The sequence below is a fragment of the Phacochoerus africanus genome, chromosome 8 (assembly GCF_016906955.1).
Source record: "Phacochoerus africanus isolate WHEZ1 chromosome 8, ROS_Pafr_v1, whole genome shotgun sequence".
Taxonomy (NCBI): domain Eukaryota; kingdom Metazoa; phylum Chordata; class Mammalia; order Artiodactyla; family Suidae; genus Phacochoerus; species Phacochoerus africanus.
Genome location: NC_062551.1, coordinates 155,126,195 through 155,154,054, shown reverse-complemented (window position 1 = coordinate 155,154,054; position 27,860 = coordinate 155,126,195). Strand labels below are relative to the sequence as shown.

General features: G+C 42.7%; 1 protein-coding gene across 3 annotated transcripts in view; it reads right to left on the bottom strand.

Annotated features, from left to right (window-relative positions):
• FYB2 (FYN binding protein 2) overlaps window positions 1–27,860 on the bottom strand; it is a 112,439-nt gene that overhangs the window by 66,538 nt on the left and 18,041 nt on the right. For 2 of the 3 annotated variants that reach the window (XM_047788905.1, XM_047788907.1), the window contains exons 2-4: window positions 8,421–9,162; window positions 4,144–4,305; window positions 2,112–2,145 (exon numbers count right to left, since the gene is read on the bottom strand). In XM_047788905.1, coding sequence (XP_047644861.1) covers window positions 2,112–2,145; window positions 4,144–4,305; window positions 8,421–9,162 — 938 coding nt within the window. The remainder of the gene's footprint in view (window positions 1–2,111; window positions 2,146–4,143; window positions 4,306–8,420; window positions 9,163–27,860) is intronic. The other variant, XM_047788906.1, reaches the window with a different exon arrangement.

The following is a 27,860-nucleotide window of genomic DNA, read 5'->3' as shown; positions in this document are numbered from 1 at the left end:
TTTAATGAAGTAATACATGATTATTTTTATGTTATTTCTCCTTCTAACACTGACCTTCTTAGGAATAGGAACATCTTTGTAAAGGGGGTGATGGCTCTTAGTATAGCCATCATGGAAAACAGTATGGTGGTTTCTTGAAAAATTAAAAAATTTTTTTTGGTCTTTTTAGGGATGCACCTGTGGCATATGGAGGTTCCCTGGTTAGGGGTCTAATCAGAACCGTAGCTGCTGTCCTACACCACAGTCATAGCAACGTGGGATCCAAGCCGCATCTGTGACCTACACTACAGCTCATGGCATCGCTGGATCCTTAACCCGCTAAGCAAGGCCAGGGATTGAACCCAGGTCCTCATAGATGCTAGTCAGGTTCGTTAACCACTCAGCCATGATGGGAACTCCAAAAAATTAAAAATTGAACTGCTGTATGATTCAGCTATCCTACTCCTGGGTAAATGCCCAAAGGAAAGGAAAACAGGATCTCTAGGAGATATCTGCATACCCATGTTCATAGCAGCATTATTTTTAATAGTCAAGATGTAGAAACAACCTAAGTGTTCATCAGCAGATGAATGGATAGATGTGAGACACATATAAAATATGTATCATATATATTATACATAGATGTGTAATGTGATACATATAAAAATGTGGTATACAAATATATTGCAAATGTGATATGCACATGTATACACACATGGAATATTATTCAACCTTGAAAAAGAAGGCCATCTTGCCATTTGCAACAACATGGATGGACTCTGAAGGCACTATGCTAAGTAAGATAAGTCAGAGAAAGACAAAGACAAAGGCAAATATGACATCATTTACATGCGAAATCTAAAAAAGAACCCAGAACTGCAAAAGCAGAAAGCAGAATGGTGGCTACCAGGGACTGGGGAGTGAGGGCATTAGAGATGTTGTTTTAAGAGTACAAACTTACAATTAGTAGATAAATCAGTTCTGGTGATCCAGTGCGCACCAGTGATTACAGTAAAAGAAAAAAAATACTGGATTATAAATTCCAAGTTGCCAAGAGACTAGATTTTAACTCTTCTCATCACAAAAAAGAAACGATCATATATGTGAGGTGATAAAGGTGTTAGCTAACACTACCATGGTCATAATTTTGCTACAGGTGTGAATGTACAGAATCAACTCATTGTGCACCTCAAACTTAAATAATGCGATATATCAATTATACCTCAAAGAAAAAATAGTTGGGGCGCACCTGGGTTGGAAGTATGGCTCTGCAAGTGGCAAACTTTCTGAGCTCAAGTATCTTTCGCTGAGAAACGAGGAGAGTGGCAGCAACTTTGCAGCCTTCTTGAGCAGAGGAAGTGAGAACATAGGCATGAAGTAGCCAGTCTGATGCATAACACATCACAGGCCTCAGCAGATAGTATTTGAATGCGTGAATTAATGGCCTGATGCTCCCACAGCAAACGTCTTACAAGTGCACCCTGACCAGAAGGTCCATTACCAATTCCTAGCATCACCCCAGCTGCGCACAGCATTCTGCAGCCTCTAATCAGATGTATCACTACGGAAGCTGAGGTTTCCACTTACTGAACTTAACTGTACCATAAATAAAAGGGCCTCAGAGGACCGTCTTCACAACTTAATGCCAGCAGGGTTGTTAAACACGGTTTATTTAATCTCTCGTTTAATTGAAAGCTGCAGTTTGTTGCTTATAAATCTGCTCTTCCTGCAGCCCTTCTGAGAAATACAGACACTTGGTGTGTGCTTATCGCCTGCCTGCTTTTGGACGGTCTAAGCAGCTTCGCTGATGGGCTACACTCCTGCACAATTATGAAACTGCGCCTCAGGAGTTCCCACTGTGGCTTGGCAGAAAGGAATCTGACTAGTATCCATGAGGACGCAGGTTCAATCCCTGGCCTCACTCAGTGGATTAAGAATCTGGCATTGCCGTGAGCTGTGGTGTAGGTTGCAGACGAGGCTGGCTCTGGCCTTCCTGTGGCTGTGGTGCAGACTGGCAGCTGCAGCTCCAATTCTACCCCAGCCTGGGAACTTCCACATGCCGTGGGTGCGGCCCTAAAGAGCAATCGATCAATCAATCAATAAAAATAAAAAAGTAAGAAATGGCTCCTCACCTCTCTGGAGGTAGGTCGTCTTCTTCCCCAGCTGCTGCAAAAGCAAGATAGGGTAGAAAAGAAGTGTGAGCAGCAGCCTGTTGAAGTGAACTGTTTGTGACAAAATGGGATGGGGGGGTGAGCACCCTGCCTGTACCACAAGCTGCCCCTCCCCTGCTGGCACCCAGGGCCCAGCCGTCCGGCACACAGCACTCACCCACCCTTTATGGTGCTTATTTATGAGCACAATCTCTTGTGCTAGACTTTGACCTCCCGGAGCCCTGGAACTCATATGGGGTTTACCTCCTAATCCCTTGTGTCTATCACAGGGCCGGGCAAGCCTGGCTGCTCAAGGCATGCTTGAAGCAATGATGACAGTGCCTTTGCTGAGCGCTTACTGACATACCGAGCACTGTTCAAAGGCTTCCCAGGCCTCATCTCATTTCTCCTCACACTCATCCCATGAATGGAGTGTTATTATCAGGCCCATTTTACAGATAAGGACAATGAGGCTCAGTGAGTATTGTGCCTGAACTTACATAAGGAGTAGGTGGGGGAGCTGGGGTTTACAAAGCCAATTTTATTCCTGAAGACTTGGCCATTGGTTCTCTGTTCTCTGAAAACCTTCTCTTTCAAGGAGGTGGTTTGAGGCCTGAATTATTTAATGTTTGTTTATAAAAATGACACTTAGCCTTCTCTGCTGTGGAGGTGGCCATATTATTAAAGGACACTTAGCAGAGCTCTATTTCTCTCTAGAGAATTTTCTTCTAGGATACGACTTAAGATGACATAGAGCAGTGATTCTTAAAGTGTGGTTCCCGGTCCACCAATATCAGCATTTCCCTGGCAGCTTGTTAAAAAGGCAGATTCTTAGGCCCCAGACCCAGATCAACTGAATCAAAAACTCAGGTTGGGCCCAGAAAGCTGTGTTTTAACAAGTCCTCCAGCTGACTGATGCACGCTATCATTTGAGAACCACGGAGTTAAAGAAATTTCACCCTGAGGTTGCCCAAAGCAGTCAAATGAGAATCACTGAGAATCACTGAATGGAGGGAGTTCCCACTGTGGCTCAGCAGTAACAAACCCAACTAGTATCTTTGAGGATGCAGGTTCAATCTTTGGCCTTGCTCAGTGGGTTAAGTCTCCAGCGGTGCCATGAGCTGTGGTGTAGGTCACAGATGTGGCTCAGATCTGGCGTGGCTGTGGCTGTGGAGTAGCCCAGCAGCTGCAGCTCTGATTCGACCCCTAGCCTGGGAACCTCCATATGCTGCAACTATGGCCCTAAAAAGTAAAAAAAAAAAAAAAAAAAATCAATGAATGGAGAATTCACTCTTTCAATGCACCATGCACAGGCACTCGTGGCCACAGTATGATAAATGCTAGCCCAGCACTACACATCACCTCCAGGTGTACACAGACCTCAGGTTTCATGAGAGCAAACATAAGCCAAGGTGTTTCCAATGTCAACAGGATCAGGCTGTGGTGGGGGGGATGGGGGAGGAGGTTCCCTTCACATTCAGAAAACCACAAAATAGCAAAGCCGGCTGGTTTGGCTTCCAAGAATGCTGCAATTCCTGGAAAGGACTAGTCGGGGCAGGGTGGAGGCCCTTCAATTTATTCCTGCAAGAGGCCCCAAGGGACCCCTGAGATCAAGGGTCAAGTTCATAATGACTTTCCTCTCTTCCTTCCCTCCTCCTCTTCTCCACTGGTTGTGCTGACAACGCAGGCTTTGTAGGAAAACAAAGACTTTCTGCCTCCCTGCTCAGCTACTTGGAGTTCTCTTCCTCTTGGACAGATTCCCAGGGATCAAATGCAATGCTCTCAGGGGAAGTGGGCTGGCCCGGAGCGATAAGGGGCCATTTCCCACAAATTTGTCATTTCACCAGCAAGCTGCCACAGCCTCAATGTGAGAATAAGCAGTGATGAATGTCCAGCCCCATGGACAAGCACTTCGGCACTGTCCCCTGGGAGCTGATGCAGAGAGGGAGGTGACAGGGGGATGCTGGCATGGGAGCCGTGACTCCTGCGGGGGGCTGGCTGTGCCTTTGCTTACCTTCCCTGTGGGTCTCAGAAGCAGCAGCTGCCTGGCTCCAGAAGGCCTGGAGGTTCACACCCGGGGGCTTTGGCGGTTTGGGGGGAGGAGGACCCAGGGACTTGAGAGAAGGCAGTGGCTTGGTCTTGGGAAGGCATGAGTGCCTAACATCCGGCTGTTTCTCTGACAACAAATGATCCAAAATGTAGGTTATCATTATTGTCATTTCAGGGCTGGCCCCAGTCTCACTTCCCTCCCAGCTACTCTCCACCCAGTAGCCGGAGCATCCCGATCAAAAATGCAAACCTGACCTTGTCACCATCCTGCTGCTCAGAGGATGAAGGCTGATTTCTTTAGCCTGACATGCACCCACTCCATCCTCTGGCATTTCAACACGACATGTCTCGGTCAACATTTCCAGACTCTTTTCTTACCTCACTTTACCATCCTACTTCCCCAACCTTAAGCCGCAACATCTTTCAATCACACAACTGGCTTCTCAGTTTTCCAGATTTGATCTTTTTTCTGCAATTTTTAAAAATTTTATTTTATTTTATTTTACTTTTCAGGGCTGCACCTGCAGCATATGGAAGTTCCCCGGCTAGGGGTCAAATTAGAATTGCAGCCACAGGCCTACATGACAGCCACAGCAACGCAGGATCTGAGCCACGTCTGTGACCTATACCACAACTCATGGCAACACTGGATCCTTAACCCGCTGAGTAAGGCCAGGGATCAAACCCACATCCTATGGATGCTATGTTGGGTTCTTAACCCACAGAGCCACAATGGGAACTCCCTGTAGTTTCTATTTTTTTAATTTAATTTTTTATTGAAGTAGAGTTACTTTACAAAGTTGCATTAGTTTCAGATGTACAGCCAAGTGATTCAGCTTTATATATATATATGTATATATATAAATGAATATAACAAATTAATATAATATATATATACTTCTTCAGATTATTTTTTATTATGTTATTACAAGTCCAGATTTGATTTTTTTTTTTTTTCCTGCTGCATGTGGAAGTTTCCAAGCCAGGATCAAATCTGAGCTGCAGGTATCTATGCCAGATACTTTTTTAATGATTTTTTTTCCATCATAGTTGGTTTACAGTGTTCTGTCAATTTTCTGCTGTACAGCAAGGTGACCTAGTCACACATACATATATATATTCTTTTTCTCACATTATCATGCTCCAAAATAAGTGACTAGATATAGTTGCCACTGCTATACAGCAGCATCTCATTGCTTATCCATTCCAAAGGCAACTATGCCAGATACTTAACCCACTGCATTGGGCCAAAGATCAAACCAGTGCCTCCACAGAGACAAGCTGGGCCACAACAGGAACTCCCTAGCTTTAATTTTAAAAGCATTAAAAAGCTCTCATATATCCAGGATTTTGTTCATGCCATTCCTGATTCTGGAATGCTGTTCCCTTACTTCTCCCTTGCTAAGCTTTGACTCATCCTTTAAGGCCCTGCTCCAAAGACACCTCCTTTAGGAGGCTCTGCATGATTTCTACCAGAAAACAAGGTCAGAATCAACCACTCCTTGCTCTGTATCTCTTTCCACATTGTTACCACCTCTCCATCAGTGTTGTGGCATATTAGAGGGGCTAGTCCATCTTCCCACTGAATGCAAGCTCCTTGAGGGCAGGGACTAGGCCCTAATGACCTCCTCCCAGCACCAAGCACAGGGCCTGCAGCAGAGGAAATGGACAATGACTATTCCTTGAAAGGATGCTTCCAGCACTGGTGGCGGGCAAATAACAAGGGGGTCATGAGGACGAATAAGGACTGGCCTCTGATTTCCAGGGCTCATAGCCTAGAATGGGCTTCACAGCTGACTTGTGGTACCTGAGCACCTGTGGATTTTGCATCCTGGAATTTTCTAGGACAGTCCCAATTTCATGCATTTTACCTTCTTCATCAATAAGCCAACTAAAGGAATTCCAACATTATATGTAAAAAATATATCTACCTCTTACAGTGAAAACAGCACAAAATCTTATATTATCCAAGTGCCTTGATTTTTGGTTGATCTAGTATAGTGGCTGCCTACATGGTAAAACTAAAGAAGTTGGCTAGTGTTTCACAAATACTTCAGGGCAACCTCCTCAAAGGCCCGCTGTCCTGTACAAGCTGGGAGGGGGGGTTCCTTCTAGCCCTGTCAGCAGAGGTTACACAGTCATGGCCAAAGTTCCTTTTTTCTTAGGCTTGGATTACAAGTCACAACACTGTCAAAGATTTCAGTCTTCATCAAATTAAGGAGAAGACATACTGAAAGTGAATGATCACTTACTAATTGGGCCCCTAATTTTTATCAGGCACTGTGCTAAGTAATTCACATGAGTTATCTCATTTATCTTCCCAATAGCTCTTTCAGGCAGGTAAACTAGCCCTTCCTTTCCTCCCATCTCTCCTTCCTCCCATTCACCCTCTCTTCCTTCCCATCCCTTCATCAATAACTATCTACTATATTCCAGGCATTGTTCTAGGGGCTGGGGTTAGAGTTAGGAGCAAGAACAGATAGAGTTCTACTCTCAGGAATTTTCATTCTGATCGAAGAAGACTAGTGATAAGCATGCAAATGAATACACTGATAAGAAAAATCACGGAGATCTAACAGTTCTCCAAAGGATATACAACAGGATTATATGAAAGAATGTGAACAATTGGTGGTAAAGGAAGTGGTCTTTAGACAGACCTAAACACATCTATAAGAAGATCAAAGAGTTTTCTGGGAAGAGCCATTATAAAGGTCCTGAGCTACAATAAAGTCTGTTCAAGGAACAGCAAGACATCCAGGGTGTTGTCTATGGGCCAGTGAGCCAGGGGAAGAACGGCAGGAGGTAAGTCAGAGACAGAAGCAGGGACCAAAAGAAGCAGAGCCATAAGTCAGTAGTAAGTGGTTTAGAGACGATTATACTATTCTAAGTTCAAAGAGCAAACATAAAGGATTGTAAGCAGATCCATCCACCCATTCAATCATACAGTAAATATTACTTTGAGGATGCACTCAAATTGGCCTTATTCTTCTAGGTTCTGGGGACACAGTAGTAAAGAACACAATTTTTATTTTCATGTAACTTACATTTTACTGAGGTAAACAAATACAAGACGATATACCAGATAGGGATAAGTAATAGGAAGAAAAGCAAAGCAGATAAAGATAAGTCCATCTTCCCACTATACTAGATCAACCAAAAATCAAGGCACTTGGATAATATAAGATTTTGTGCTGTTTTCACTGTAAGAGGTAGATATATTTTTTACATATAATGTTGGAATTCCTTTAGTTGGCTTATTGATGAAGAAGGTAAAATGCATGTAAGAAGATAAAGAGTGCTGGGGGTTGAGTGGCTCTTTTAGGTAGAGTGACCCACAAGGTCCACTCACAGCATGTGACACTGAGCAGAGACCTTGATGAAGGGAGGGAAGGAGACATCAAAGACCCGGGGAAGAGTGCTCCAGACAGAGGGGTTCGCAAGTGCAAGGCCCTGGGGTGAAATTAGCTTGGCATACCTAAGGAACAGCAGGAAGAACGATGTGGTGAGAGAGGAGATGCTAAGAGAGGTAGGCAAGGAGCAAATCACATGAGCCACTGTTGGATGGCAATCGTCCAGTTTCAGCAGAGGAGTGATATGACTGGATTTATGCTTTAGAGGATCCCTGTGCCTACAAGTAGGGTAGAATAGAAAAGGGCAAGAGTGTGAAATCAGGGAGCCCAGCTGGACGTTGCAGTGGTCCAGGCAAGAGAAGGTCCATGTAAACATGGACAGAAGGCAGAAAGAAAAAGAAGCAGTGGGATGGAGAACACATCCCAACACATCCTGGTTTGGTGGGAGAACCAAGAACTTGCTGATGGATTCGTTGCAAAGAATGAGGAGGAGAGAGAAAGAGAGCATGACTCCCAGAGGTTTGGCATGAGCCACCAGGAGGATGGTTGTGCTTTCTATCACGGCAAGGAAGATAGGCAATGGATCAACATATAGGAGAGCAGACCAGGCTTTCTGAACTTCAGTGGACTGCCCATGTTGATGCCTCTTGCAAAAAGTGGAGCTAGGATTCAAGTCCAAGTATGCCCAAACCTTCTATCCATATAATTCTAGGAGATTAATCACTCAACCCAAACCTAAAATGCCAAAATAGCAGGTGGGCCTAGAACACCTGTGCTGGAGCTGGGAGCAAAGATGAGCCAGGTCACATATGCGACCATCCCAAGCCAGCCAGCTCTCATTAGAAACACACAGTGACCCCTCCCCCAGGCCGGTGGGGTTTCCATTTCTCACCTGGGGCCTGGCTGTTGAGCTCATTGTCATAGGTGGGGTGGCAGGTATTCTCAGTTGGGCTCCTCTCTGGACTGGGGATGTCTCTGCTCTTCCTGCCATGTTGAGAAAGTCGAATGGTGGGCTCTTCAGAGGTGGCACAGAATCTTCTTTGGGCCATCAAGCACCTCTGGGAAGGGAGGGTCTGGGTTCCTTTTATTTCCAGCTTTTTCCTGGGCTCCTCTAGCGTAAATGCCATGCTTTTCTGCTCTTCCAGATGGGAGGCCCGGCTTCTGCAGTTGGTGGGGAGAAAGGCTGATGCCATCTCGCTTTTCTGAGATAAAACCTCCCAGTTCCAGAGCTTGTCTCGGAAGCTATTGTTCACCATTGCTTTCTTCTTACTGTTTTTCTCAGCATTTGACTGGTTCACATCTAACAGCAGGGAGACTGTCTGTGAATTTACTGCAGAACCAGAAGGGCCTCCCAGAGTTCCTAGGGAATTAGAACATTTCTGAATCTCGCTCTTCTGAGCCAACTTTACTTTCTGGTGTTTAAGAGGCTGGGGGTCACCACTGGCACAACTGGGTGGGGACTGACTGAGGTTGGATGAGAGGGGTCTCTCACTTGCCAAAGTCTTTGTGGACGGTTTGCTTCCAATGTCACCCTTTTGAGAAACACCTGCTGGGAATTTAATAGGTCTTGGAAGAGATGGTGTATCAAGCTCTTGAAATTTGGCTTGAAGTTCTTTGAAGTTTCTTAACCCTTCCTAAAAAAAACAAAACAAAACAAAACAAAAAAACAGAAATGTCTCATCATTCAAGGAAAAAAGCCGCATGATTAGCTGACTTCACTGTGCATGCCAAGGGCCTCTCAGTGCTGATGTAATAGCATCACTTATGTACTGAGTAATATCACCCAGTAATGCTACTCTCTATGTGATATGGAGTGAAATCAACTGTTTCTGGAGTTCCTGTTGTGGCTCAGCAGGTTAAGAATGTGACATAGTATCTGTGAGAATGAGGGTTTGATCCCTGGCCTCGTTCAGCGGGTTAAGGATCCAGTGCTGCCACAAGCTGCAGCAATAGGTCACAGATGTGGCTCAGATCTGGCGTTGTGGTGGCTGTGGCATAGGCTGGCAGCTCGGATTTGACCCCTAGTCTGGGAACTTCCATATGCTGCAGGTGCAGCCATAAAAAGAAAAGAAAAAACTCTTTGAAACACTTCAAGTGTGTTTAATTTCTTTCGCAACGTATAAATTACACTTATAAAATAGACAGTGCTAACAATTACTGATAAATCTCTTGATATAAACTTTTGGTGGCTTTCTGCTGCCTATACAAATAAATCCTAAACTCTTTAGTGTGGCATCTTAGAACACTGGCAGAAGTTGTGGAATTATGATCTCAAAGATGGTGGAATTACTATCTCCACACATAGCTCAACATAACCACACTCAAACCAAAATGAATAATCTACATTTTCCCATAAACGTTGCACTCTCTTTTGTACATGTGTTTACTCATGTGTTCTTACTTCCCCAAATGGATCCCCCATCTACTTGTGAGCTGCTTTCTTGCACATTAATGCCTACCTTCTCCTTCAAGATTTCCCCTGACAGGTAGAGCTAACTCCCTTTCTGATTCCATGTTGCTGCCACAGCTCTTTATAACTTGGTTGTTGAACTAACACCATGGGGGTGCAGAAAAGAGAAATCTTTGGAACTAGATAGGTTTAAGTTCAAATTCTGGCTCTGCTCTTTACTACATTGGAAATACTTTGGGAAACTTGGTATTCCCAGTGCAGTCACATCATAAAAATAACTTTGGAGGGGTAGAAAGATTAGGGTGACCATATGCAAAGTGACCATCACAGTGCCTTGATGCATAGTAAATAAAAGCTACTTAGGAGTTCCCATTGTGGCTCAGTGGCAATGAAACTGACTAGTATCCATGAGAATGCAGGTTCAATCCCTGGCCTTGCTCAGTGGGTTAAGGATCCAGTGTTGCCGTGAGCTGTGGCGCAGGTTGCAGACATGGCTCGGATCCCATGTTCCTGTGGCTGTGATACAGACCAGCAGCCGTAGCTCTGATTCTCCTCCTAGCCTGGGAACTTCCATATGCTGCATGTGCAGCCCTAAAAAGAAAAAAAATTAAAATTAAAGAAAAATTTTACAGCTACTTGTAAGAGACTAGATGATGCTCTTGTATTTTGGACTCCCCTCTGGAGACTGTGTTCTCGTTTTTAAATTCAGCTCAAATTGAGTATATGAAAATGGTGGTGACAGCCCAGTCCTTGGGGACAGAGGAAGGGACATGCCTGGGTTATACAGTGAGTTGGTGGTTTAGGTAGGTAGGATCAGGCATGACTCCTACGCAGTGTTCTCCCCAGGACCCCTTTCTCTCACTAGGTTCAGCTTCCTTTGGTAAGTGCATTTTGTCATTTTTCCGTCCTCACAGGAGGTAGGAGGGAGAGGAGGGAGAGTGTAGGGAGCCATCTGATGGAGCCGTTTCCAAAAGGAAGAGCCGGGTTGTCTTAAAGGTGTACATTTATGTACACAGACAGTCCCCCTGATGGTGACAAAATCCCCATGATTGTGTCAGCTGAGGGAAAGGACATTGGCTGACTTTGCCGCACTGTGTTTATACTTGACTCACACCTGCCCTCTGAAGATTTTGGAAGGAAGGAAAATTGAACAGGAAGTAGAGAGCAGGTGTCTGGGAGCTGGCTTGCATGCCCTTCCCTTTCCCCCTCCTTCTCCCCCAACCTCTCTCTCTCTTTCTCTGTTTCTCTCTCACACACACATACACACCATGCCCATGTATATCTTTCTTCACAAATTTCAAGGGTTGATTTCTTATACTTCAACCAGCAGTCAAGTTGATTCCTCTAATTTTCCTCTCCAATGATAGGGCAGACACCAACACGGGGCATGGAACCAGGAGATCAGAGTATAAGGCTCAGCTTTGCCATTTTCTAGTCATGTGTCTTGGACAATTCTTTTCATTTCTCTCAGCCCTGTGGTCCTCACTATAAAATGGGACTGTTCTACAAACAGTACTGGCTTCTGCAAGGATTACATGAGAGGGCAGATGTACATACCTCAGTGGCTCTTATTAAAATTCTGGTGAAGTACACAGAACTTTAAATTTACCATCTTTTTTTTAATTTTCATTTTGTTTTTTGTCTTTTGTCTTTCTAGAGCCACACCCACAGTTTATGGAGGTTTCCAGGTCCAATCAGAGCTGTAGCCGCCAGCCTACACCACAGCCACAGCAATGCGGGATCTGAGCCGCATCTGTGACCTATACTACGGTTCACAGCAACGCCGGATCCTTAACTCACTGAGCAAGGCCAGGGATTGAACCTGCGTCCTCATGGATACTCATCGGGTTTGTTAACCACTGAGCCATGATGGGAACTCCTAAATTTACCATCTTAACCATTTTAAAAAGTACCTTCACATTGTTAAGAACATCCAGGACTCTCTTCATCTTGCAAACTGAAGCACTATATTCGTCAAACAACAGCATCCCATTCTCCCTCCCTGCAAGCCCTGGCAATTGTCATTCTACTTTCTGTACTTATAAACTTAACTACTCCAGAGACCTCACATAAGTGGAATCACATGTATTGGTCTTTTTGTGACTGACTTATTTCACTTAGCACAATGTCCTTAATTGTCATCTTTGGTACAGCATACTGAAACATTTTCTTCCTTTTTTAAGGCTGAATAATATTCTACTGTATCTATATAACACATTTTGTTTATCCATTCATCTGCTTATGGACATGTGGGTTGCTTCTACCTTTGTTGTTGTTGTTGCTGCTATTTCTTTTTTTCTTTTTTTCTTTTTTTTTTTTTTGTCTTTTTGCTATTTCTTGGGCCGCTCCCGCAGCATATGGAGGTTCCCAGGCTAGGGGTTGAATCAGAGCTGTAGCCACCGGCCTACAGCCACAGCAACGCGGGATCCGAGCCGCGTCTGCAACCTACACCGCAGCTCACGGCAACGCCGGATCGTTAACCCACTGAGCAAGGGCAGGGACCGAACCCACAACCTCATGGTTCCTAGTCGGATTCGTTAACCACTGCGCCACGACAGGAACTCCCCTGCTTCTACCTTTTAGTTGTTTTGAGTAATGCTGTTATGAATATAGGTGTCCAAATATCTATTCAAAACCTTGTTTTCAATTCTTTTGGGTATAAGCCCAGAAACGTAATTGCTAGATCATATGGTAGCTTTATATCTAATTTTGGGAGGAATCGTCATATTGTTTTCCATTCCTAAATGGCACATGAGTTCCAGTTTTTTCCACATCTTTGTAATACTTGTTATTTTGGTTTTTTTGATAGAGGCCATCCTAATAGGTATAAGGTGACTAGTGGTTAATATTTTTGAAGGAATGCAAGATAATACTTTTTAGCTCTTCACTATCTGAATCCAAATGAAATATGATATTGTTGTGGTAGATTTCAGTCTCTGTAGAAATGAAAAGGAAAAGCCCCAGCAGTAAATAGAATTAAGGACTGATAACCTCCAAGCCAAGATCCTGGGAAAAGATGACAGGTTCAGGAGGAAGCAAACCTGATTATACCTGGCTTATTCCTCTTTCAACGAATGCTCAGTAAGTATTTACTATGTGGGTAAAACATTGTTTTAAACAGTCAAGGACTCTGCTTCTAAATATCACATTATAATGTCAGGGAGAGACAGAAACTAGCAAATACACATGAAAATAGTAGAGACAAGTTCTATGTGGAGAATTAAATAGATCATTCAATAAAGAGTGACTTGGTGCCTACCACTAATTTTCAGAGATACTGTTGGAAAGTCATTCCATTCTGCCATTTGTCTACTCAGGAGGGAGTTGGCCTGGGTGACCTCCAAGGCCCCTTCTGGCACTAACATTTGGATTTGATTTTTCTCGCTGTGGAACATGGATGTGATGCTTTCTGTTATTTACCTCTGGGGGGAGGTCGGGGTTGAGGGTATGAAGCAAGTTGACTGACGATGGGTTGGGAGGTGGCTAAGGAAACATTCCATCTAAAGCCATGCTCTATTTTTTGGGACCCACAGCTAGTCAGTCATTACATCCTGCTGATCTGAAGTCTTAAAAGCCCATGCGCCTGACCCTTCCTCAGGCCATTGCCACTGCTGTGAGTCCTCCCTACTTGCTGCTTAAAATAACTTCTTCATGGTCTCTCTGCCTCTACTTTGGGCCTCTCTAATACACTATTTGTCCAGCTATTAGACAAAGCTGATTAGAAACGCAAATCGGATCATGTATGCCCCTGTTTAAAATTCTTCAGTTTGGCTTCCTCAAAGCTTTCAAATACAGCTCTAACTCTTGCTTAGTACATAAAGATCTTCCTAATCCCAACTTTCTTAATTTTATGACATCATATGGGCCCCTCCCTGACATGCTTTCTTCCTCCTGGCCTCGGTGAGTTATAATTCCCAAACTTATTTGCTCGTCCATGTCTCTATACCTTTGAATGTGCTCTTTCCTCTGCCTGGAATGCCTGCCTTTCTCCCAATTTCTTGAATTAGAAAATCCCTGCTTATTAAAAATTTAAACTTGTGTCACCTCAAAATATTAATTGGTTTTCTACTGTGTGTTAGACATTAGGGTTACAAATATGAAGAAGACATTCCCTGAGCCTTGATATCAAAACTAGACAGGGATGCTACAAGAAATGAAAACCTCAGGTCAATACCGATGAACACAGATAAAAAATCCTCAGCAAAATGTTAGTAAACCAAATTCAACAATACAGTAAAATGAATCATACATCATGATCAAGTGGGATTTATTCCAGGGATGCAAATAAGGTCAAATATCTATAAGTCAATCAATATGATACATCACATTAACAAAAAGAAAGCAAAATCCATATGATTATCTCCAGATGCAAAAAAAGGCATTTGACAAAATTAAACATCCATTTATGACCAAAAAAACCCTCAACAAAGTGGGCATAGAAGGAACATATTCAACATAATAAAGGCCATGTATGACAAGCCCACAGCTAACATCATACCCCATGATGAAAACTTAAAAGCTTTTCCTCTGAGATGAGGCATAATGCAAGAATGCCCACTCTCACCACTTTTATTCAACATAGGATTAGAAGTCCTACACAGAACAATTAGTCATAAAATGAAAAAAAGGCATCCAAACTGAAAAGGAAGAAGTGAAACTGTCACTATTTTCATACGGCATATTACATATAAAAAACCCTAAAGACCCCATCAAAAACTGTTAGAATAAATTTAGTAAAGTTGCAAGATACAAAATCAATATACGAAACTCTATCACATTTCTAGACAATAAGAAATAATCAGAAAGAGGAATTAAGGAGACAATCCTATTTCTAATCGCATCAAAAATAAATATAAAATACCAAGGAATAAATTTAACCAAGGAGATGAAAGACTTGCACACTGAAACTGTAAGACATTACTGAAAGAAACTTAAGGAGATACAAATAAATGGAAAGATATTTTGTGCTCATTAAAATTGCTAGAATACCCAAAAAATCTAAATATTTAATGCAATGTCTACCAAAGTTCATTGGCACTTTTCACAGAAATAGAACAAACAATCCTAAAAAAATACATGGAACCACAAAAGACCCCAAATAGCCAAAGCAATCTTGAGAAAACTGGAGGTATCATATTTCCTGACTTTATATTACAAAGTTATAGTAATCATAACAGTATGGTATTGGCATAAGAACATACATATAGATCAACAGAATAGATCAGAAAGCCCATAAATAAATCCACACATAGATTGTCAATTAATTTACAACAAAAGAGCCAGGAATATACAATGGGGAAAGGACAGTTTCTTCAATAAATGATGTTGGAAAAGAGTGAAATTGGGATCACTATGCAAAAGAGTGAATTGGGATCACTATGTTTCACCACACACAAAAATAAACTCGAAATGGATTAAAGACTTGAACATAAAACTAGAAACCATAAAACTCCTAGAAAAAAAACATAGGTGGCAGGCTCCTTGACACTGGTCTTGGTGATGATTTTTAAGATCTGACTCCAAAGGCAAAGGCAATAAAAGTAAAAATAAACAAGTAGGACTACATCAAATGAAACAGATTCTGCACAGCAAAGGAAACCAACAACAAAATGAATGAAAAGGTAATATACTGAATGGGATAAAATATTTGCAAATCATCTATCTGATAATGGGTTAATACACAAAATATATAAAGAACACATACAACTCAACAGCAATAAAACAAGTAATCCAGTATTAAAATGGGCAGAAGACCTGAATAGACATTTTTCCAGTAAAGACATACAGATGATCAAAACGTACATGGAAAAGTGTTCAAATGAATAATCAGGGAAATGTAAATAAAACCACGATGATGTATTATCTCACAAAAGGCTATTATCCCAAACAAGAAGAAATAACAAGTGGTGTTGAGGATGTGGAGAAAAGGGAAAGTTTGTGCACCATTAGTGGGAACATAAACTGGTGCATCCACAAAAATACGACCCAGCAACTTCATATGATCCCTCAACTTCACTTCTGTGTATTTTTCTAAAGAAAAGAGTGCCTCAAAAAAACATAAGCATCCCCATGTTCACTGCAGCATTATTTACAATACCCAATATATGGAAACAATCTAAATGCATCTTGATGAATGAATAGATAAAGAAAAGGTGACATTTACAAAACAGAATATTATTCAACCATAAAAGAAGGAAGCCTTGCCATTTGTGACAACATGGATGGACCCTGAGGGCATTATGCTAAGTGAAATAAGTGAGACAGAGAGAGAAAAATTCTGTATGACTTCACTTGTATGAAGACTCTAAAAAAACAAAACAAAACAAAACAAAAGCCCCACCAAGCTCACAGATAGAGAGAACAGATTGGTGAATGTCAGGGGTGGGGGTAGCAGGTGAGAGAAATGGGTGAAGAGGGTCAAAAAGTGCAAACATCCAGTTATAAAATAAATAAATCATGGAGATGTAATATAGAGCGTGGTAACTACAGCGAATAATAGTGCTCTGGATATTTGAAAGTTGCTGGAGAGTACATCTTAAAGGGTCTCATCACAAGAAAATAAATTTTGTAACTATGCATGGTGATGGATGTTTCCAGACTTATTGTAGGGATCACTTTGCAATATATACAATTATCAAATCATTATGGTGTATACCTGAAATACAATTTTTGTAAATTATATTTCAATTTAAAAGAAAAAGAAAAAATGGTTCCCGACCTTTTGGTGTTTATGGAATGAGGAAGGCAGACACAAACTGATCATTCTAGCATAATACAGAAAGTTATTAGCTACATGGCACAAAGTCCACTCTGAGAACACAGAGCTCATGATGCTGGGGTGGGGGAAGGGACAAGGAAGGCGTCCTAGACATGACTCCTCAGATAAAATAAGTAGTCAAACAAAGAACAGTGGGAAAGGCAGTCAGACGTGAGAAGAACATGAACATAGGAGGTACGGCATGTGAAGTAACAGGACATATGTAGGAGGAATAGGGAGTCCATATTATTGGAGCCCCATTGTTTGGTACATACGGCTGGAGAAGCAAGTAAAGGTCACGTCTCCTTAACATAGTTGGGTTTAATTTTCAGCAGGGATGAAGAGCTTCTGATGCATTTTACACAGGCTGTGACATGGTTAGACTTACATTTTATGCTGGTTAGAGACCAGAAACCAATTAAGAGGCTACTACAGTGATCAAGTAAGGACGAAGAGAAGCTGGACTTGGGTAGTGTTGGTAGGAATGGAAGAAGGGGACAGCTAAGAGGAAAAGGCAGAGAGTGGTACAGGCTGAACCTGGAGGCTAACGGGTCTGAAGGGAAAGGGAGGGAGGACTCCATGGTGATGCCCAGGTTTCTAAATTGGGTGAGAGGATGAATGCTGGTACAAGCCATTAAGACTGAGGACTGGAGATACAGGTATTAGAGAAAGACGATGAGCTCAGCTTGGAATGGGATAGGTTACATTTTTAGGGAAGCCATCTAACAGGCAGTTCTATATGTGAATCCTATAGAGGTTATAAATTTAGATTTGGCATTCATCATTTATTGGTTAGCATGGAGCTTAAGAGTATGGACCCTGAAATCAAACTTAGTTTAAATGCCAGCTCTGTCATTTATTAGCCTTGTGACTTGGAGCAAATTAATTACCTACTCTGTATTTGTTGTCTTATCTAGGAGAATAATTGCATCCCACCTCACAAGGTAGATGTCACAATTAAGATAATGGTACCTCAAAGATGTCCACATCCTAGTCCCTGAAATCTGTGACTATGTTACCTTACATGGGAGAAAGGGCTTTGCAGATGTGATTAAGTGAAGGATCTTCAGATGGGAATATTATCCTGGATTAACCAGTTGGGCCCAATGTAATCACATGGGTCCTTGTAAGAAGGAAGCAAGAGTCAGAAAAGGAGATGTGTCAGCAGAAGTAGACATGAAGGAGGCAGGGGTTGAAGATGATTTGTGTTGACCTTGAAGATGAAGGAAGGCTCCACAAGACAAGAAATGCAGGTGGTCTCCAGAAGCCTGAAAAGGTAAGGAAACTGATTCTTCCCTAGAGCCTCCAGAAGGAATGTCATTGGCAAACACCTTGATTTTTGGCATCTGTTGAGGTGATGAGACTGGATGGAATCATGGAGAGGAACATGCAGTGAGATTAGAGCCATGGGATAATAGCAGAGGCCAAGAAGAAAGTCTAAGAAGAAGCAGAGTCACAATAGCCAAGACATGGAAACAACCTAAATGTCCACTGACAGATAGATGGATTAAGAAGATGTGGTACATATACACAATGGAATACTACTCAGCCATAAAAACAAACAAAACAACGCCATTTGCAGCAATATGAATGCAGCTACAGATTCTCATACTAAAGAGACTTCCTTCCTCTGAAGGAAGTCAGACAGAGAAAGACAGATACCATATGATATCATGTGTATGTAGAATCTAAAATATGACACGAATGGAGTTCCTTTTGTGGCTCAGTGGTTAACAAATCCGACTAGGAACGATGAGGTTGCGGGTTCATTCCCTGGCCTGGCTCAGTGGGTTAAGGATCCAGCTTTGCCATGAGCTGTGGTGTAGGTTGTGGACGAGGCTCGGATCCCATGTTGCCATGGCTGGGGTGTATACCAGCGGCCACAGTTCTGATTAGACCCCTAGCCTGGGAACCTCCATATGCCACGGGTGCAGCCCTAAAAAAGACAAAAGATAAGATAAAATGTGGCATGAATGAACCTATCTACAGAATAAAAAAAACAAACCCAAAGACATAGAAAACAGACTTGTGGTTTTCAAGGCAGAGGGGGAGGGAATGAGATAGACTAAGAGTTTGGGGTTAGTAGATGCAAACTATTACATTTAGAATGGATAAGCAATGAGGTCCTACTGTATATCACAGGGAACTACATCCAATCTCTTGGAATAGACCACAATGGAAGATAATATAAGAAAAAGAATATATATACATGTATGGCTGGGTCACTCTGCTATACAGCAGAAATTGGCACAACATTGTAAATTAACTATACTTTAATTAAAAGTAATTTAAAAAGAAAAAATAGCATTAATCCTTTCTTTTTGTTGTTGTTTTTTCTTTTTAGGACCGCTTGCAGCATATGGAAGTTCCCAGGCTAGCAGTTGAATCAGAGCTTCAGATGCCGGCCTACACCAAAGCCACAGCAACGAGGGATCTGAGCCCCACCTGTGACCTACACCACCGCTTGTGGCGATGCTGGATCCTTAACCCACTGAGCGAGGCCAGAGATCGAAGCCACATCCTCATGGATACCAGTCCAGTTTGTAACCCACTGAGCCCCAATACAAACTCCTAATTCTTCCTTTAAAGGAAAAGAAGCAGCAGAGAGGTATGAAGTTAGGAAAGAAAAAGAAGTGGGTAGAGAGTATGAATGGGGAATGCGTGCCCATAGCAGCAAGTACAGCAGAAAAGTTCTGTTAAGATAAGGACGGAAAGTCATCTGGTGGAGTCTGTCAAGATGGAGACCATTTGACAGACATTGCAAAAGGGTCTCACAGCAGATGCAATGGTCCAGTGGGTTTCAGAGTGAATGGGAGATGAGGGAGGAAAAAAATGACTGTAACCTTCCTTTTAAGCCGGCATGGCAAAGGAGGGAGACGGGAGTAATTAGAAGAGGATTCAGTATCCACCAAAGGTTTTTAATTAATGTTTCTTCCTAGTGAGCCTTCTCCTAACACAGATCCTGGAAAGCTTAGAACTCTATTTCCTAGGCAACCTCTCAGCTAGAATTCTGTAAACCAGCCATCCATGGGGCATGGGAAGTGAGCACATGAGGCTGTAGCCACTTAGAGGAGAGCAGATCCTCCACGAGCTGGGACAGATGTTCCCGTTGGAATGGTCCAAGTTGGACATTTCCCTTAGTTGTGACGTACAAGCTCATCCCCAACCCTTCTGAAGATTCCTAATATAACCTATTATAAACCCTCTCTGCTCAAACTGGCAGCAGATTCGGTTGTCTACTGCCAAAAACACTGACCAGGACATCTTAGGTCACATGTCTTCATGGCACCTATCAACTCCCAGCATACTGTCTTGTCTCCTTCTCCTTGAGCACAGGTACTTTGTAAGTGTATGTTATAGCACCAGTGCCCCAAAGCATATGTGACCTGCAGTGGGTACTCAATAAAAAGCAGGGGAATGAAAGAATCCTTGTTTTGCAAGTCTTTCAGCATCCTTTTGGGACAAGGGTAGGGTCTCATTTATTTTGGTACCTCCAGTCCTAGCCCTGGGGAGCACCAAAGGCTTGTTGAATGAATGAATCAGTGAATAAACAGAAAGATGAGCAGGTTCACATAATTCATGAACTGTAACTGTACAGAATTTTACATTTTTTCCCCAAGGACAGCTTAGAATGCACACAGAAACAAATTATCTAAGTACTGTAATGTCAGAAGATAAGACTGAAAATAGCCATGGAAGTTTGCTCTAGCATTTCCGATCTGGACGCAGCAAGACGCAAATATCTCTTTGGGGAAGCAAAGGCCAAGACAATTCCAGATACTGTAGGAACAACCTAAGATAAAACACAGCGGTGTCCTCTAAACAGTAGGGGTTTAACTCTTTGATATGGAAATTAACCATGGAGGTAGCAACCAGTCAAGAAAAACAAAGGGTGAGAAACTGGTGTGAGATGATTACAAATCTGAACCCCTGCTCTCTAAATGTGGTATTATTATATCTACATGGATATACTGATATATAGATATATCTCCATGTCCAAACTAGGAGGAAAATGTCTCTCACTATTTACTTTACAGGAATCTAAGAAAAATAATAATCATATTAACCAAAACAGGCATTAAACACTTGTTTGACATATACATGCCTTGCATGACATTATTGTGTGCCGGGCACCGTTTAGACACTTAACTACATTACACTGTGACCATGTAGCTTGCATCATCAAGGCGGTCCTGATATAATGTAATTTAAAAGGTGATAAGAAAATGCAGAACCACATAGCCAAATACAATTTACTGTTATACCCTTCCAAAACAGACCTGCAAATGAGAATAAATTATGTGTCAAATAACATGTCCTAATGTCTGGTTTATAAAATATGGTACAGAGAGCTGCACCTGTCTCTACAGAGTTCACCACGCTGCTTGGTAACCTGCTCCTGCATCGCAGCTCCCCAGGCTTACATCTGCAATGACCTATATCTCCGCACTCGGCAAACTGCAGTGAACAGGAACTGCAGGGGTTCCGTGAATTTGTAGTGACTCTAGAAGTGAAAGTTGCCATGAAGCCATACTTAAAATAAGTTCTAAAAGGAAAAGACATTATTTTGATGCTGATTTAAGAAGAAAAGTGAACTCATTTCTGAACCTCTGCAAAGCCACTGAATAGTGCCTTCCACAGGGAGAAGCAACAGGAACATCAACAGCAGTGGTTTAATCACGGGGCACATGCCTCTCCTGGTAAGCAAATGCCAGGGCTTTAAGGAAAATGGAAACTCAAAATCCAAAGCACAGAGGAGGGGGTAGAAGCTAAGAAATTATGAGCCTAAGAAAAAAGTTGTCAAATCCTACCTAAGATGTGAAGAAATAAAAGTCAATTAAAAATAGCATCTGAGTCATCCTTACATGAATAAAAGGGCTTCGGTTTAAACCTCAATACTACAAGGGCTGTCACAATGGAGAAAATGGTCTGTGTTCTTGGTACTGATGATTGCCAAAGCCCCCAAGGAATGGGTAGGGACCACAGAGCATAGAAGTGCTGTTTGAAATCCCACCTGCCCTCTGAACAGACTCACAATAGAAAAGGTAAGAACTTCCATCATAAAGGTCCAAGAACCAAAAACTGCACACACCCGCTCTCCATCACCCATCAGGTCAGGTCAGTACTTTTCATTCTTCAGGTTAAATATGGACAAGAAGCCCACCTCTGCTAGATGGGTGATCTTGAGTGAGCAACTCAATCTCTCTGCATTTGTAAAATAGGGCCAATAATGCCTGCCACATGGGACTATGGTAAGGTTTCAGTCAAATGGCTGCAAAGCCTGGTAAGTGTTTAGCCCCTGGCTGGCACTTTTGTTAAGACTGCACCTCCTCTGCTGTAGCCCCATCTGCTGCATGCTAAACAGGAGACATCTGGAGTTGCCCAGCTACCTGTAAAGCCCCTTCTTCCCCAGCCATGGCACTGCCCACAGCTGCCTTTAAAAGCAGCCTGCAGTCCCATATGGTTCGAGTAAGACCACCATGCCTTCCTCACCTCAATACCCCCTGCATCACCTTGAAAGCTACAGGGGGCAATACTTAGCCAGTGATTCAGCTCCCCCTAAAACAACAGGCCAGCACATCTGACATCCCTGTTTACCTTGGTCATCACTGGAAAGGCAAGCTAGCCCATTCACACAGCGGCTTACCTGCCACAGACCTTTACAACATCCTCATTCGTATCCCATTTCTCACCCTTCCCTCGTCTCCTCCAACCAGTCCAGTGCGTAATCTGAAGATCACAGTCAGTGATCAGGAAAATTCCTCGGGTCCTCAATCTGGTCGATGAATACGCCCCTCCACCTCTTTTTTTTTTTTTTTTTTTGTGGTCATTTTGCTATTTCTTGGGCCGCTCCTGCAGCATATGGAGGTTCCCAGGCTAGGAGTCTAATCGGAGCTGTACACGCCAGAGCCACAGCAACACAGGACCCGAGCCGCATCTGCGATCCACACCACAGCTCACCGCAACGCTGGATCGTTAACCCTGAGCAAGGGCAGGGATCGAACCCGCAACCCCATGGTTCCCAGTCAGATTCGTTAACCACTGAGCCACAAAGGGAACTCCCCCCTCCACCTCTTCTAACTCAAACTGCTGTCTCCCCCTGAGGACATCCCCAGATATTCTCCCAAGAGGGGCTTTTTTTTTCTGCCGCACTCTTCTACTCCTGGGCCAGGAGGCAGGTAAAGTAAGTGTTCTCTTAGCTCCTCACTGCTGCTTCCAGATGATTTCTTCTTTCTCAGAAATACCAACTCCTACTAACAGGACACCAAATTAAACCCCCTGCTCCCAAGAGACGTCATCTACAACATCCCTGGTCACTCTTCTTTACTGAAGAGTTTAGCACCCGGCCTCCCCCTCCCCCTTCCCTACCACGTCCATGACAACAAGCAAATTTAGATTCCATATAGATAGTCCTTCCAAACCCCTGGCTCCATTTCTGATGACCTTATCTTCCTCCTGACCTTAGTCACTGGTTTCCATGGATACACCTTAGAATTGTCAAGAACTGGATCATCTCTAACACTTCAAGTACCCCACTCTTGCATCAGCAACTCCTATTTCACCCAATTTCTTACTTTGGTATCTCAACTCCAGCAGCTCTTTTGGTCCCATCCAATTAATCCTCAGGCCCCAATATTTCTTTCCTACCTACTCTCCTCTGCTGTCTTCATTCCCATGAATTAGATCCCATGGATGGGCACTACATTCACCCTCTGGAATGTGTCAGCTCCCTCTCACCTCATACTTCTTGTGCCTAGATGAAGGCATAAAATGTGCCTAGAATTCCATCCCCAGCGAAACTCTTTCCCTACCCTTTACCTGTACCGGGAGTGTACCCTGGGTAGCTCCCAACTTGCAGTGTGTAAAGGCTAGAATTATCTATTAGAGTGGGAGCACACAGAAACTTGGAGTCTGAGTTAAGGAATTATGATTTCACTTGGTAGGTATTAGAAGGCCGCTAAAGCTTGCAAACAGGAAAGCAACACAGTAGGTAATCCCAACTCATTCAAGTCTCATTCAAGGCACATTTCCAGGCCAAGGGCCTCCCTCTTCTGTCTTCTGTCTCAGTGTTCATCACACTCTGGTGTATCCTGTTTACTGATCTCTCCACTAAACTCAATCTTTCTCCAGTGCAAAGACTTTGTCATTCCATCACTGCATCTTCAGTTGATAGCTAGGCTAGCTAAACAGAGCAGTTCAAAACATCTGATCCTTGTTTAGTGAAGGCGTTTATGTAAACACTTAAATAACAAAGTCTACGTATGGGATCAATGAAAACACAGTGAAATGAAAAATCAGTTTGGCCTGGCCCATTCAGGGCACTCTCCAAAGGAAGTAAGATTGAAGGATGAATGGTTTTCATTAGAGAGAAGCAAGGGCTCTGAAGACATGTGAGGCTAAAGAAACAAACTAGGCAAAGGCAGGAGGCATGCAGGTCCATTGTATTTTCAGGTGAGTAGATAGAGCCAGTGAGGTGAGAGGAGGAAGTCATTATTCTTCCCTGAAGCCCTTCTCATGTAGGGCCTTCAAAGCTTTCACTCAAATAAGCAATAAGGAATTTTAGTTGCCTTTGATGGACAATGAGAGAGAGAAGTTATTTTGGTGCAGAGAGCCTTTTGATGGACGTCATATCCTATCACTTTGCTTTCTTGTCTACATTGCCCACACCCTTCTCTTTATGAGGGCCTTTCTGCCCATCCATCACTAACTACAGAGGCACTGGAACTCTCACTCAAGAACCCCAGCTGTACTTTGGCATCAACCTAAGTAATCATCTCCCTAGTCTCCAAGATGAAATCTTATATGTTAGTGCTACCCCTGCAAAGGCCCTTCCATCCATGCCTTCCTCTTCACAGGAGCTCAGGCTCTATTTAACCCTTTTCCTTTGGAAAATTACTTGGATTCTCTAAGATTTAGTCTCAGCATTTCCCAAACAATGCTAATTTAGGTCTATAATCCCTCTACAAACCCCTTGGGCCAGATGTACTTTGGAATTCAGAATTTTTCAATTTTAGAAAGGTTATATATTACAAATTCTCTACATGCAGTTTGAGCCAGCATGCTGTGATAAAATGTGGTACTACTTATGTAGTAAGACCTATTAATGTTCATTCTATGTAGTAAAAATAAAAAGACTATAAAATGTCTGATGTTGGTTCAGGTAGGCTTCTGACAACAAAACAGTGATGAAAACTCAGAGTTTTGGGAGCTTTTTTGATTTGGGGATTATGGGTAAGAAATCATGGACATTTCCTAGGGTTGTCTTAAAGCTTAAAGAAGAAGAAAGCAAAACAATCATCCTAACTCCATGCCTAATAATGGTAGCTGTTGCTATAGTTATTCTTTGTCCATCTGGTCCTCTTCTACTTAGATTTTTGGATTCATTTTCTAACTGGTGACCTGGCCTCATTCAAACATTTCTTCAGGGACCTGATGGCTCTAAAATACAGTTATGGTTATGTCATTCCATTTTTGCAAAGTTAGTGATGTTTTATTTTACGGTTTTTATTTTTTCCATTATAGTTGATTTAGAGCATTATGTCAATTTCTACTGTACAGCAAAGTGACACAGTCATATATATATATATGTATATATATATTCTTTTTCTCACATTATCCTCCATAATGTTCCATCACAAGTGACTATAATTATCGAGCAGTGGAAGCATCAACTCCTTCTCAATGATCTGGTCTCAAACCACCATTATACCTCTTTCTGTTGCAGTTGTGCAAAACTCCTGGGGTTCTCCCAATATATGCTTCCTTTTCTTGCATTCCACTGAAGTCTATGCTGCACCTGCTCCCTGGAATGGCCCTGCCAGATATCTGCTGTCCAAATTCTACTCACCTGTCTAGGCACAGCTCAAAAGCTTCCTACTCCATGAGGTTCTCCATCACCAGCAGCTTTAAAATGTAACTTCTCCCCCATCAGACCCCCTGTGGCAATGGTTCTCAAATCTGGCTGAGCATTGGAATGTCCTGGGGACTCCTGAACTTGCCCCACTTAAACAGAATTTCTGGAGAGTCCATATATTCTGAGTCACCTTGAGGTTATTTTGTAACCTGCATCTGGTCCAAGGGACAGATTGGGCAACATGTCTCCAGAATTTTATCTGCAAACCTCTTTTGGTCTCATACCTCTTACCACTTTCCATGTTCTACTACAAGGACTTGAGTAATTAAGCCTCATACTTCTCAATAGCCTAGGAACTCCTTAGCAGCAGGCAGAATAACACAGGTACTCTTGTAGATCCCACAGCTTCAAGAATGATGCTTTACTCCTAGTAAGTACTCCATAATTATTTGCTAAATTTATTGAATGAAACAAACAAATGGATTTCTGGAAATAATGACCTAGAGGGGATGCGCTTTCAAAAAGCTATCTTACAGACTAATGAATCAAGTTCATGCCAATGATGCAACTAAAGCACAGTTCTGATTATGCACTTCCTGTTAAAATCCTTTAATCGTTCCCAATTACCCTGGTGATAAATCATACCTTCCTTAGTCAGACATGAAAGACCCGCTCATCTCTTCCTGCCTCCATTTCCAGCTTCATTTCCCACTTCCTGCCTCTAATTCACCCCTCTAGCGAAACTGAACTTGCCCTGGTGCACTTGTTCATGCTGTTCCTTCTGCCTAGAAGGCCTTTTCCATACTTCCTCACCTGGCTAAATGTGCGTCTTTTGAGATTCATCCGAGTTATCAATCTCTCCCAGAAGCGTCTTCCAGCTCTCAGGTTGGGCTAAGAGGACTTATTCCATGTTTTATAGCACTTTTGCTTACCTCTATCTTTCCATTTGTTTAATTTTATTAAAATCATGCACGTTTATGTCTGCTTCACTCATATCCCATTCACACTGTGAGGGCCTCAGAGTCATGGAACAGACTGTATCTTTTTCACTCATGTTTCTGTGATTAAGCCAGGGCACATGGAACCTAGATGGACAATAGGTGTTCTTTCAAACTGAACTGAACTGGTTAGAAAGCATTTGGATGTATTTAAGAATGGAGAAAATGGAGGGAAAACTAGTAGTAATTCCAAATAAAAGAATATGAAATGTGCTCTGAATCCTTATTATGTCATTAATATTAAGCTTCCAAGCACTGTGTATACACATGCATATTTCCCCTCAATTACTGTAATCCTTACAGTGGGCTTCTGAGCTGTGCCCCCAAACATGAGGACAAAACCAAGGATCAGAGTTTTCTGTAGAGCGCTCAGTTCACGTAGCTAATGCATACTTGAGCCAAGGGTGGATACCACCAAAGCCTGTGATGTTTGAAAATCAACTCTGTGCCATTGCATGCCTTTTCCCTACGACAGGCTTTTATTTGTCTTTCCGCAAACTCATTCAACATTTATTTGTTGCCTGCCTACTATGATGTCTATCAATGGGTAACACAGTCCCAGGCCTTGCTCTCACGGGAGTCACAGTGGAAAAGATAGACAAGTAAACAGATGATGACAGCACCCAGTGGTCACTACTGCGACCGGGCAGCACCAGAACCGGGCAGAGGGAAACCCTAATCAGTGCCAAGTTCTTCTTGGAGAAAGCCAGGTGTGAAGAGCAAAGAAGAAGAGTTCCCATTGTAGCACAGGAGAAATGAATCTGACTAGTATCCATGAGGATGTGGGTTTGATCCTTGGCCTTGCTCAGTGGGTCAGGGATCTGGCATTGCCGTGAGCTGTGGTGTAGGCTGCAGATGTGGCTTGGATCCCAAGTTGCTATGGCCATGGTGTAGGCCAGCAGCTGTAGCTCTGATTTGATCCCTAGCCTGGGAACCTCCATATGCCTTGGGTGCATCCCTAAAAAACAAACAAACAAACAAACAGGAGCTTGACTGTCAGAAGAGTGGGTGACATTCTAGGCTTGAGAGCCTGGCATGTGTGAGTTTCCAAAATAGGGAGCTTGACTGAAATATGAGATGGGGAGGGGTAAGAAGTGGGGTTGAGGTTGTCTGCTGAAAGTCCCCCACCACAAGCCATTAAAAACAAACTTTTCAACATACATTTGCATTTTTACAGTTCAAAATACCTTCATGGACTATACAGGGAGATGGCGCATTAGAAATCAGTATTTTGCAACCTACATACTCTCATTCAAGGCACAGCAGTATACAAGTCTTTAAGATGAAAAAAAAAATGGAGATAGCTACTCATT